The sequence below is a fragment of the Mytilus galloprovincialis genome, chromosome 9, assembly GCF_965363235.1.
Source record: "Mytilus galloprovincialis chromosome 9, xbMytGall1.hap1.1, whole genome shotgun sequence".
NCBI classification, from domain to species: Eukaryota; Metazoa; Mollusca; class Bivalvia; order Mytilida; family Mytilidae; genus Mytilus; species Mytilus galloprovincialis.
The window spans coordinates 33122445-33136632 of record NC_134846.1 but is presented as its reverse complement, the minus strand read 5'-3'; the positions used below and the strand labels follow the sequence as shown (position 1 = coordinate 33136632).

At 34.1% G+C, this 14188-nt stretch overlaps 1 protein-coding gene across 1 annotated transcript in view; it reads right to left on the bottom strand.

The window, feature by feature from the left end:
* The window catches only part of LOC143046536 (MAM and LDL-receptor class A domain-containing protein 1-like), a 65548-nt gene that overhangs the window by 10097 nt on the left and 41263 nt on the right, over window positions 1–14188 (bottom strand). Inside the window, exons 3-6 of the mRNA XM_076219692.1 lie at window positions 13236–13379; window positions 11235–11579; window positions 9249–9395; window positions 2985–3326 (exon numbers count right to left, since the gene is read on the bottom strand). Coding sequence (XP_076075807.1) covers window positions 2985–3326; window positions 9249–9395; window positions 11235–11579; window positions 13236–13379 — 978 coding nt within the window. The remainder of the gene's footprint in view (window positions 1–2984; window positions 3327–9248; window positions 9396–11234; window positions 11580–13235; window positions 13380–14188) is intronic.

Here is a 14188-nt window from a genome sequence, read left to right as displayed (position 1 = left end):
CTCACAATATAGCTTTCCATTGAAAAATGATATTCTGTTGCTGTCAACGGATTCCTTTTGTTCAGTTAATTAAAAAATAATCCGTCTCACTTTCGTACCGTGGAAAAGGTTAAACAAGTAATAATTGTAACGTCGTAAATTTCTATTACTCCAACATAAATGAGGAAGATCCAGTGACCCCTAAAAAATATATTCCTATCGTTAAAATGAAAATGTTTACAGCAACAGAATATCATTTTTCAATAGAATTCTGTGGACCGATTTTCAGAAAATGTCAATACAAAGTGGGAAAACATAAATTATTCTCTTACGCGTTTTACTTCAGTCTGTATATTTATATATCCTTTTCACGTAATCGACATAAAATTGGGGGTATAGAATCTATTATTTTTTTTTAAATTCAGATGATTCCAATTACTTAATAAATGCGTACTAATTTTCAAAAAATTCTGAAATATCTTGCTTGAAGTAAGTTCGACTCGAACTCCATTTACTTGGATAGTCAGTGTTGTTTTTGTTTTTGCCGAGTCTGTGGTTTTTCTGAGGGAACTGTTGCTTTCTGTTCTTTTTAAAACTGTGCATCACAAAAAAAGACAGCAGTGCTGAATGTTGCATTTAATTTAAAAAATAAATCAACGAAATATTGTCAAATTACGCATTCTTTGTCTTAAAAAAGTATACATTATCAGGTAAATTTATTTATGATTTTTTTTATAAATGGGGACACGTTCGGAGGGAATAATAATCATGCAAACGAATGCAGTCCTTTTGAGAGTAACGAATGATATGCAAATAAAGGATCCTCATAGAAATCATGATGGCAAATTCACAATTAAAAAATAATCTTGGACAATGTGAAGGACATGACTATACAGTGCAATCACAACAAAAGGTAGGACAGTACTGGTGTTTTGGAAAGATTTTTGAATCCGCTAATTAAAACATGTAATTTCGAATGAATGAGATTGGTAGTTTAAAAAAATTTCGACCAAAAACATGGTGTCAATTTTACCTATAGGCAACTATTATACATATATTATATATGTAAACTTATTATAACTCATACAACTGAGAAAACTTTTTAAGTTTTACTTTTTTTCGGTAACTTAATTTTTGTTAATTGCGACAGGTAAAAAATTAACACTGCATGCAGATTTGAAAAAAAAATGAAAAACACGTATGGAACCATTTGATCGATAATACTTGAATTTAATCATGTTTAGAAGATTGTATGCAAAGTTACTTGTAAACTGGTTAAATATTATATTTGTGTGGCTCTTGAATTTGCCAAAATTTTGGCTTGTATGTATAAATCGAGTCCGGTAATTTCGTGTGACTTAAACTCGAATGAACGGACTCCGGACGGATTGAAATACCAGTAAGCATCATATAATTGTACATACAGTTGTCTTATCGGCATGATATAACTATGTATGTATGTTTGCACTAGCTACATGTATATGTTGACATCTTTAAAGGTAAACTGATTAGCAAAAAATTTTATCAATGCATCTATGAGATTGTTCTGTTATTTCCTTTAATATATTTTACAAAATGTCCGTTACTGTCTCGGGACTTTTCTTGAATAGTCAGAAACATTAACAAATCAAAACTATTTCAGGACATGCTCTTTTATCAGAACGTGGTGCTCATTCTATTTGGTGCCTTACCAAGCGCATTTTTGTTAATTATTCATAGGGCCGATTAATCAATCTTCGGAGGAGGAGGGAGACAGTTTTCCGGATTGATATTTTGTTTTCAATGTTTGCTAGTACAAATTGTTTTCATTTATAATTATTTCCTTTATTGTCATTGATTTTGTTGGACAAAATGTTCATTTTCCCAACGATTTGGTCTTTGTTATTCATCAGGCCATAATATTCTTTTTACACTATCCTTATACCCCCATTCGCAGTCCCAACCTCACAATTTTAAATGGTCATCCCCTAAAGACTGTATTTCGTTGACCGTCAACGGTAACCATGACTTAACCATCGGCTTTATCGACCCATTGGCAGTTTTAGAACAACTAAATCGGCCCAATCGGCCTTTTAGCTGTTGCGTCAATCGGCCGGATCGGCTCATTGGCAGTTAATTAAAGGTAATGCCAATCGGCCAAGATCAACCCACTGGCAGTATAACGGCGTTGTCCGTTCGTTTTTCATTAATAAATTAATAAAATTGAGAATGGAAATTGGGAATGTCAAACAGACAACAACCCGACCATAAAACAGCCAACAGCAGGAGGTCACAAACAGGTCTTCAATGCAGCGAGAAATTCACGCACCTGGAGGCGTCCTTCAGTTCGCCCCTAAACAAATATATAACTTAGTTCAGTGATAATGTACACAAGAAACTAAAATTAAAATTAATACAAGACTAACAAAGGGTAGAGGCTCCTGACTTGGGACATGTTTATGAGATCTCAACCCTCCTTCTATACCTCTAGCCAATGTAGAAAAGTAAACGTATATATATCCCTGTGGTATCATTTTGAAATGATTATAGTTGATCACAATGCAAGTTATTATAATACAAAATTTTATGATGATGTACGGTATTTACAGATAATTGTTTATAACATATATTGTCCAAAACGTTATGCTATATATATATATGGTGATCATTTTCTTACATAGAGGCATAATTATCTCGACTTTTTTTACATTTCAAGGAACATTAATTAGACATAAGGAAACCCTTTTTTAATATCTTGCAGTGATTCAAAAAATAAAATGTGAGCAAAGGACACAGATGTAGATAAGAAGTACTTTGATAAAGCTATTGAAAATAAATATGTCGAATGTTTAAATAAGGAAAATGTGGTTACAACACCTTTAATAAAGGATTTTTTTTTATTCAGTTCATGGTATCATATTGCGAACAAGAATGTATTAAGGAAAACAGAAAGGGTTTCACTTTCAACCATTTTTGTTTTGTAATAATACCGTACCACAATTAACTATTAAATGCATGTACCTTACCTCCACATGATCCAGGGAGGAGTATAATGTCATCCAATGCTATGTCACTTTTTGAAGTATTTCCTCGTATACCTTCAAACATAATTCTATATGGTTTGGATCTTGAAATGTCGAAAGAAGTAAACCACCATTCTTTATTGCGATTTCCAGATATAGACCACGCAGTTGTCAATTCCTCTTCTGACTCCAAGTAAACATTCAACGTTCCCATGCCCTCTCCATATAAATAGTACCAGAATGTGAAACAAGCATCCCCATTAGGGTAAACAGTATCACTTGTTAAATTTGATTTTGTCCCTATGTCTTTTGATGACGCCTCAAGGTATATGTAATGTCCGGTAGCTGTTGGTCATTAAAACAAAATTAAAAGGATTAAAAATAAAAAAAAGACAGAAATCATGATGATAAGGTAGCAGTAAACAGTTCGTGGAAATTATTCCCGTTCCCGTTTTAGATAGGTGTTATACAAATTATATAGTTCTGTTTTACAGTACCGGTATTGTGTGTATGTAGGCACGCACAAAAATGCGTAATATGAATCGGATCGCCTTGAACGGACGATGGTGCACAAACAGATTAAACTATGCCAGTCGTAAGATTTGTGTAACGAAACCGATGATGCACTTAGAATACCCCATATTATATAGACACTGACTGTTTCATGTCTTTAAATATCAGCTGTATTTGTACGAGTTTAAGAAACAGGTGTAATGCGAGCTTTATCGAGCTATTACTCCTGTTTCGAGCCGTGTACAAATATTAGACCTTTTCAACATCTCTCGAAACCGACTAATGACACCTACAGTTTACAGGTAAAATGGATGGGTCGTATCAAAGACAAAAACCATCATGATTATCATTGCGTAACATATTGGATTGGCGGTTATATACTGTCTTGATTATATAGCTTCAGAATATATATCAACCAAATAAATAAATAAATATACGTCTCTGTCGTATAATCTTCTTATTTTGTATGTATTTACACGACATTTCATGTTAGATTGATTAGAAGATACTGCAATCATTCTGCATCCCTTTAATTTTATGAGTTTGCCGCATGCCAATAACGATTAATTTTTTGGTGAAAAAAGTTTTATGAATTTTTCATAATTTACGAAAATAATAATTACTGGCCGTATCACACTTGTGAACACGACCAACTTGATGTTTTAAGCAATCTTCACCTTAGTCGACGTACATATTCAATTTTGGAGGGATAATCATATTGATTTAATGATTTTTAAGGTCGAATATCACATCTCATTTTTTTTTTATCAGCGACGGACTTCTGCGCTTCAAGATATCTTGTTAGAATTGATGTTTTTCCTTGATGAATTTTGAAAATAATATAATTGACTTCACCTCTCAATGTTACAACATTTAAGCAGTGCATTTTTTTGGTACATACCTGCCAATGGAATTAAATTTATATTTCAAACACTTCAAATTAATCGTAAGCCAGAACAAGAGAAAGAGCAGAAAACTTTAACGCGTGATTGATGAATACAGAACTGAAGTGGAATACCAAATTGGTGAATTGAAAATATCCAAAGTATTGAGTACATTATGGAGGCACCCAATGCCAAAACTAACAGACATTGTGGAAACATGTGCCGCCCTTGTCAACAGACATAAAACATTGTTTAATTAAATATCCACAACAATAAAACATGCTTTGTTCTTTTCATTTTCCCCAATTCCACCAGGACAGCTAGAAGCTCAACGTCTAAAAAGATGAAATGTGACTTAAAGTCCATCATTTTCTTTTAAATAAATTAGAAAAAAACATGTTACTTGGACGCTGTATGCCGTTAGTTGTATCATTGTCAATGAAAGCAATAAAATCAATAATGATCTTTAATTTTTGAGACGACCCCTCACATTTTACCTGTCATAGTCGTTCTCAACTGTAGGTGTCGAGAGTTGTTGAAAAGGTCTAATACAGCTGATACTTAAAGACCATAACCAGTTATTGTCTTTATCCTACAATTAATTCTGTATATTGTGTGTGCTTTTAAAGACACAAAACTCACATTTTTTGCATTTATTTTCGATTTCAAATCCATTGAGGCCCGCGTATTAAAATTAAAATCACACATTCAGCTGCAGACGGGTTTGCAAAAAAGAATTTCGAATAGTCAACAATAATTAATCGCTCAAAGTGAATAAAAAATTATCTATTTTACCATAACAACTACTTTCAACAGTAAAAACAAATAACAAAACATTGTCCAATTTGAAACAGAAGTGTACGAGTTGTTCTATGCTTCAGAATTTTGAACTGAACTTGACATTGATTTCACTTTATCACATTCATGCTGCAATTGACATGGTTCATTTTGTTACACATGTAAACATTCAAGTTTTGAAATAGATGATTGTCGTCGTAAATACTGCTGTTCATGGTTGTCTCTTATCTGAAGATTGGTTTAATTCTTTTTGCTCTTAAGAAATGTTTGAAAACAAACAGAACCAACTAGATGTGTCAAAGCGACACGAATGGCCCCGTCTCAAAAAGTTGAAAAATCTGCAATTTCAATAACACATGTGGACACCAACATGATGGTAGTCTCACATATCAAAAATCAGCTCAAAATCTGGAGGCGTAGAGAAAAAAGTTCATAAAACTGTGATTTTCAACAATTTTCAAAGTTGTAAACCCTTAATTTTGGCAAAAATTAGCGGAGTGGAACAAAACTTAAACCTAAACTTGATCTGTAACTCATCATGGTTAGCTCACATACCAAAAATCAACCCAATATCTGAAAGCATTTAGAAAAAAGGTCTGTACAACTGTGATTTTCAAAAAATTATCAAAGTCCATAGCCTGTAATTTCGGCAAAAATTAGCCGAGCGGAAAAAAACTTCAACTTGATCTGCAACTCATCTTGATTAACTCATATACCAAAAATCATCCCCATATCTGAAAGCGTTTCGAAAAAAAAATCCGTGTAACTGTGATCTTTAACAATTTATCAAAGTCCAAAGCCCGTAATTTCGGCAAAAATTAGCGGAGCGGACCTAATTGAATATTTATTCGATGATTCCGACCAATTCACGATCTCTACACGATCTTTACTCGAATAGCTAGACCATATTCAATGATGTAAGTAAACTAAGCTTCAAAATTATAGTCATATCTGTCGTTTCACAATCTTACTAAATATGATACAGGTTTTTGCAGTTAAAGTTTGTCCCCTGCGTGCTTTTTTATATGAACTGTAAGTAGCATTGTCTCATAGGACATAAAAAACACGTTCGTAGTCATTCCATTCCAGTCTGACGTCGCCGACGTTATATTACAAGCGGGAAAAATTAGCTTCTCGTACTTTTAGGGGGAAACATTGGCCTGATACTGGTTTTCCCCCATCACGCTGAGGGGGAAAAGTTGAATCATTCCAATTTTTCCGGGGGAAAAAATGGATCAATCCAGTTTCCCCCCCCCCCCCCGGATAAATTGGCATTGGGGAAGAATGGCTATAGGTCACCGGTACCAGAACTTTCACGATCGTCTCGCAATACTTAAAGCTAGGTTCACACTGCCGATCAGATCAACTCGATGATCCCGATTGTCCAAATTTCCACGACCAAGCGTGACCAAATTCTTGATCGCGCCTGTTTACGACTTCTACCCGAGTGCTATCCGACTGTACACGATCTTAACCCGACCATTCACGACTCCATCACAACTCAAACCCGACCACTAATTGAATACATATTCGATAATTCCGACGAATTCACGATCTCTACACGATCTTTACTCGACTAGCTAGACCAAATCAACTATACTCGATCTCAGCCTGACCTCGGCCAGACCAGATCGACTTGATCGTATAGGGGTCGTAGGGATAGTCGGGCATTGGTCGGGTATGTTCAATTTCAGTATAAAAACATCGGATTTTTGTTTATATCACCCTTTGCATCGGAGGAAGCATTACATGTTACCCTTGTCCGTCAGTAGGTACGTATACGTGCGTCCCAACAATTAGTTTCCGTTCTCTAATTTTATTTTGCTTCAACCAAATTTAATGAAACGCAATAACATAAAACTCAGATCAAAAGCGAATTGTGGGTGGTGTCACTTTTACCGTTCTTGAGGAATGACTCTTTATAAACGTTATATGCAAGCGGGAGCATTATTTGTGTCCGATGGACACGTTCCCCGTTTATTTAGTTAGATTCAGTAGTTCACAGAAGGTCTGAGTAAAATTATACATTCAACATATCTACATGGAAATAAAGCAGTTGGAATGTTTGGCAAGGTGGTTAGAGCTCAGATAGACAGGTTAATAATAGCTGTGACGGAGTTGAAGAGAGCGTAGAAAACGAACAAAAAGAGGTAGACAGCAAAGGGTGCCAAACAATCTAGATCATGCAGTGACTGACAAGGCGACCACTGTGTGGGCAGTATAAATGCTAATCACAAAAATACTGAACTCCGAGGAAAAATTTAAAACGGAAAGTCCCTAATGAAATGTCAAAATCAAAAGTATGAGAGACTTGCAGGAGCTGAACAAATAGGATCAAATGGTTATAAAGTTTCCTGAAAGTAAAGTAGGACTCTGATTTGTTATGAGAGTTTTATTGCTCTTTTCTTCAAAATGAGATTTGTCACTGGAAAAGTACTGATGTAAGATAGCAATATACATAAAAATTACAATCCCTTTTGCCTTGCTTTCTTACTAATTAAGCTTACTGTGTCATATATGTGCATATGTATGTTATCAGTATTTTCCATAGATCTGATACCCAGTAGGTGAATTGTTCAAGATATTTCTTTTTGATGTATTTATGGCAACAACCTGCCTTTTTTATATTGCTAAAAGGGGTAAAAAAATGTCACATATTTTCCCCAATTTTGCCAAAAATAGAATTTTAATCGTATCAAAAAGTGTTTGTAAAAATTTGACCGTACGGTGACTTATAGTTGTTAATTTCTGTGTCATTTGGTGTCCTGTGGAGAGTTGTCTCATTGGCAATTATTCAACATCTCATTTTATAATACAAAAATGTCTGGACATACGGAAAATACGGACAGTCAAACAAAATAGCCCATTTAACTGCTTAAAAATAACATTGATGTTCTTAAAAACCAACTTTGAAGGCTAAATTAGTCATCAGCTGAATTTTAATGCACAATTACTTTCATATTTGAAAAATCCTCTAGGGCCAAAATGCAGAATCTACTTCACTTCCGAAACACCTGAGATATTGGGTTTCGTGTTGCTAAGTTTTAAGTGTTTTTTTATGTTGTGTTATGTAGCCCTCTGTTTGTCTTCTCATCGGCTTTCGTATTTCGCTATGGCTGTGTCGGTTTGACCTTTGAGTTTGATTGTTCCTTTGGTATATGTGTTCCCTCTTTTAAAATTTTACACCTTCTTGCAAAAGTACAGACGCGTACTGTACATGGAGAAGTTTGTGTACAGTTAAAAATAAAAAGTGGCAATATATTTTTTCCAAAAAACAAAGTTATGAGAGTTTATCAGAGCTGCACATATTTTTAGAGAATCGTGTAGCAGTCACGATACTCGTGTATGGTCGAGTAGAGATCGAAGAGTGATCGAATGTGCTCGCGTAGAGATCGGGTTTTGGTCGAGTTGGTCTGCGATGAAAAAAATATAGAAGTCGCAGTGATCATAAAGCGATCGAGCATTAGTCGAGTTAATCTTGACCACATATCGTACAGGTCGTCGTTGATCGGGAATTGATCGGATATAAGTCGAGCAAAGATCGAAATGATCGAGTAGTGATCGGTAAACTATTTGTATTCCGACCAAACTCGATCTCTTCACGATCCTTTCCAGATCAATTCCATCGCTACTCGATGAATTCTCGATCTCTTCTCGAGTGACTGGCTTCTCGATCCTTACTCGAATGTTTTTGACATGTCAAAAACTCTCTGGTAGAAAGTCAGATCGATGACGACCAAGGTAGACCACCCGATCATTCTTGTCGATTGAGACAGACCAGTCTCCCGATCGCTTAATTTGTCTTGATCGAGATTGATCGAGTTGGTCTGATCGGCAGTGTGAACCTAGCTTAACCAACGTTAGACATTCTTTCACGATCGTTTCTCTCGATAAACCAAATGACACCCGTGATACTGTGTTCGTTCAAATGCAAATACGGGCTAAATTAAAACAATCAAAACACAGACAATAAATAAAATTCATATTTTAATTTGGTTTGTACGGCTCAAGAACGTTAAGGCGGTATCAAAACTGCCATAGAACTTACACATTCTTTTAACAACAAACTTACATGAACCAAGAGTGTGATCACTTTCAGGTCCAGTATCTTTAGACGGTGTACTACCAGAAAATACTATCCATTCATATATATTATTGCTATCTTTTGACCATTTGCAAATGTCCGTCTCAAAATTACAATCTATTTGAAGATAAAAAGCTGAAAGGACATACAAATAATGATAACCAGTTAACAATTCATACTTTTCTTAGTCTGTTTGTGACGTTTTTACATCCATTGTATGTGTATTGATTGCAAATTAAAAGTATATTGTCCTTATGTTAGTACATTTTTGTGCTGCTTCACCACTGTCTCGTGTTATAGGTAGGATTTAGCGCTCACGAACATGTTTAACTTTCCACATTATGTATAAGCCTGTTCCAAATAAGGAGCCTGTTCTTCGGTGCTTATCTTTGTTTTATGTCTGGTATATCCGTTTTTACTTTATTATTTGGTCATAAATCAGGTCGTTCACGTTCGTTCTTTGTTCGTCTGAATTGTTTCACATTTTGTCATTTTGTCATGTCGGAGCCTTTTATGGCCCAGTATATGCTTTTGAGTTGTGCTCATTGTTGACAGCCGTACGGTTTAGTATGGATACGGTATACGTTTTTGTCGAATTTCAAAATTAAAAGATTCGTTTTTATTCAGGTTATCGTGTAAAGAATTATTAAATTATTAAACTTTATGTATACAACCTTAAATATAAGAAAAAAAAGTTTCGTTCTGCTCTTGAATATACACGGAAACAAACGTTAAAAGAAGCACTTGCTTTGTAAAAACAAAAAGTGTTCACAAGAGAGGAATTTCGATTAAGTTATAAATAAAGGTGCTGTGTACATGTAAAATGAACCAGCTCTAACCATCATTGGTTTACAGGACTGTCAATGAATTTTATAAATGCAATCAATAACGGCAATCGATTTGGGAGCATGACAGAACATGCTTACCCTTCCAGAGCACTAGATATTAACCACAGTTTTAGGTGAAGTTGGTGTTGATCAGTATTTAGTTTTCATTGTAGCATTTTGTGAACTTGTTCTTTTCGTCGTCCTCATATATATATACATGCCTTATATATCATGTACTGCAGTACGCCGCTAGATTAAAACTGACGTGGAAAGGTAACACACGGCCAGCGAAAGCTCTATTTGTAAGGGCCCAGGTGGTCGTGTGGTCTAGCGGGACGGCTGCAGTGCAGGCGATTTGAAGTCACGATATCACAGTAGCAAGGGTTCGAATCCCGGCGAGGGAAAAACCAACAATTTGCGAAAGCAAATTTACAGATTTAATATTGTTGGGTTGATGTTTAGACGAGTTGTATATACATTATATACACAGCCATGTATCACCATCATTGATGGCGATCCGATGGATACATCTGTTGTAGGGTTGTCACTGACTCAGACGTACTTATAAATATAATTATTTTCTGTGACTGTATATTACATTAATTTGTAGGATCCTTTACTATAGATAATTTAGCTGATCTGTAACAATAACATCTGTATGCCTTATATATCATGTACTGAAGTACGCCGCTAGATTAAAACTGACTTTGAAAGGTAACACACGGCCAGCGAAAGCTCTATTTTTAAGAGACCAGGTGGTCGTGTGGTCTAGCGGGACGACTGCAGTGCAGGCGATTTGGTGTCACGATATCACAGTAGCATGGGTTCGAATCCCGGCGAGGGAAGAACCAAAAATTTGCGAAAGCAAATTTACAGATCTAACATTGTTGGGTTGATGTTTAGACGAGTTATATATATATATATATATATATATATATATATATATATATGTCGTGGCATCGTTTGTCTTTTGATGTGTGAATTTAGTGTGTATCTTGATTTAAATTCCACTGCCGACCAACTTTGGAACATGCAATGAGCTCCATGGTGGATTGGCATGTGAGTGTCGGTTTTGTTTCAAAATAAAAACAGTTACCTAAGTTAACATTAAAATTATGTCTGTATTTCTTGTATTTCATGTACTTACCATTGCAGTCATTATTGGTAATAACAATATCATCAATAGCAATGTCACTTGTGTGGTATTTGCCTCTTATTGCTTTAAACTTAATCTGATACGGTCTTATATCTCTGAGTGTCAGTGACTGGAAATACCATTTGTTTCCTTGATTATTTGATATGTTCCATAGTTCAAATTTATAATTACTATTCATTTGGTATACCACCAATTTGTTGATACTTTTCCCATACATGTGATACCAAAATGACAGACACTGTTTCGTACTCGGTATTATCCACTCACTTAACAAATCGCTTTCGTCATTTAGTGAAGAATCAGTTTTGGATTCTGTGTAAATGAAGTGACCATATGCTACAATAAACGAGAGTCAAAATTCAATATTTCAATAAAGATAAAGATATGTAAAATTGAGAATGTAAATGAGGAATCTGTCAAAGAGACAAAATATCAAGGTTATTATATTTGTATTATAATATAATACAAATATAATATATATAATATGTAGAAATGTATTGTTCATTAATTCCTATCACGTCCTTAATAGAAGTTCATTTCGCAAGAAATTTACAAGTATGTACTATTCTAACATGTATAAACAGTACTTATTTTGGTTGTTCATAGCGTTGACAGTTTATTAGTGTCGGTCTCTATTGAATTTTTTCTCAACTGTCTGGTCCTGTTTTGGGAAATTCCATTCTGAATTCGTGTGTAGAGTAGCGCCCATCAGAATTGAAACTGATCGCTATGAAAATATTGATATTAAAAATGGAGTATGCTTAAACTGTGCTGATGGCGTTAAAGATGACAAACATGTTTGTTATAATAAGCAATATTGTATGTTTTTATATTCGTTATATTATTTTTAATTATGCTAGCATTTTTTATGAGAATATTTTTTTCTGATAAGGGAAACTTGACCATTCTTTTCAAAAATGAAAATATAGTATTTGATGCTGCCAAAATCTGCAATGGGATTTCATTAAAGCGAAAGTGTATTTGATACTCAAGATAAGTAGCATGCTTTTGTATTATATTTTAATAAAATAGTTTATAAGTCTTTGTAGAGTAGCTCTTGATGTTTTCCTGTGCTGTATTTGTTGTACATTTATGTAACAAGTCGTGAGACTTTAATAAAGAATGTTTCTTGTCTTGTCTTTTCTCGTCTTGTATACTTGTATCAACGACATAAAATCCTTGCAAATAGAATATAGAAATCAACGGATCAAGTTATCACTAAAAAAGATATTTCAGATGTGACTTTTTGAACTTGTCCTTAAAATATATACAGTAAAATGATGACTGCTGACGTAAAACACACACACACATACTGTGGAAATATTTTCAGCAACAAATCACAGTGCCAAATGCAAGCATTTACGACTTTATTTTCCTTCATTTTGCTTAGGCATACTTTCATTTAAACAAATACAAAATTATATCTGAACACATTTGTCAATTTCATCGTTAAAGACCGATAATGGATTTTATGCTTTTTTTTCTTTTTTTTCCGTCACAGTGTTATAAATGTTTTATTAATTATTGTTAAAGTTGTCCTTGATATATATATAAAAAAAAAGAAATGTGATAAGCTTTCCAACTATCCCCAGATCGAGAGTGGAGGATGTTACATATGTAACAACTATTATTGGTCACCGGACAGTCTTCAACAATGAGCAAATTATATATCGTACTGTAGGCTATAGATGACCCCGGTATGTAAAAAAAAAAAACACCATGAACTATGCTAAAATAACAAATATGACTGAGAGCAACAATCGACAACAACTGAAAAAAAGTAAAATCACAAAAATACTGAACTCCGAGGAAAATTCATAACGGAATCAAATGGCAAAATCAAAAGCGCAAACACATCAAACGAATGGATAAGATCTGTCATATTCCTGACTTGGTATGGGCATTTTCTTATATGTAGAATTATTTCCTCAATCTCTATACTTCAGTAACAAATTCTGTTCTACGATGTAGCCTTAATATGTGTGTACTTACAAGTTGAAGTTGTATGATCCCTATTTGGTCCTGTATTTGATGTACGAGTTTTTCCTTTACCAATTTGCCATATGTACCTATCCGGACCGACAACGGTCCAACCACACATCCCGCGTTCAAAATTACAACTGCAGTCTACACGTTCTACATTACAAATAAAATTATCACAACTGTAAGCAGACTTTAATATATTTTTTCACCATTCATTTATCAATGAAATTAACATAATTTTGAAAGAATTGAAATATTTTACTATGTTTGCATTTTTATGGGATAGATAATTATCGTTCTTCATTGTTGTCCTAATTGTCATTCGTCATGGATGTCCACAACTGTACTTATTACAATTTGCTGTGAAACCAATAAAAAAACATGTGGAATCTAGACCAATGATAGTAATTTGACACACTCTTGTTGTTTCAAAATAAAAATAAAAGGGGGAATTTTTTATGTTTAGTTTTTTCAACACAAAGAAAATGTTATAAAAAACTTCGAATGAGACTCCTTGTTATTTCCATCTTGGCAAAGTCTCCGCAGAAACTGGAAAGTGTTATTTCTGAGTCTCATAATGATTTGATTACAAATCACTAACTTCTGGTGCTACAGGTATATTTTTGATATCTGCAAACGAGTTACAGTCATTCAAATTAACTGTATCTTTATATTTCTCACACAAAATGAAAAGCAAAATAAACAAAAAATCTGGCTGTCGTTTCATAAAACGATCGTAAGCGTACGTTTAAACGTTAAGGTGGTACCAACACCTTAACTAAAATCAATTATGCACGTTTATTTTTCTTTAAATTTTGACAAAATATTTATTTTGATCCTTTGACAAAAATATAAAATTTTCAAAAAAATTTGAACCAACCGTTTAATCAGAAAAAAATACACTGGTTATATAGACGTAGTTTGACGAACACTTATTTTGATCATTGAGAAGCTTTTATAAA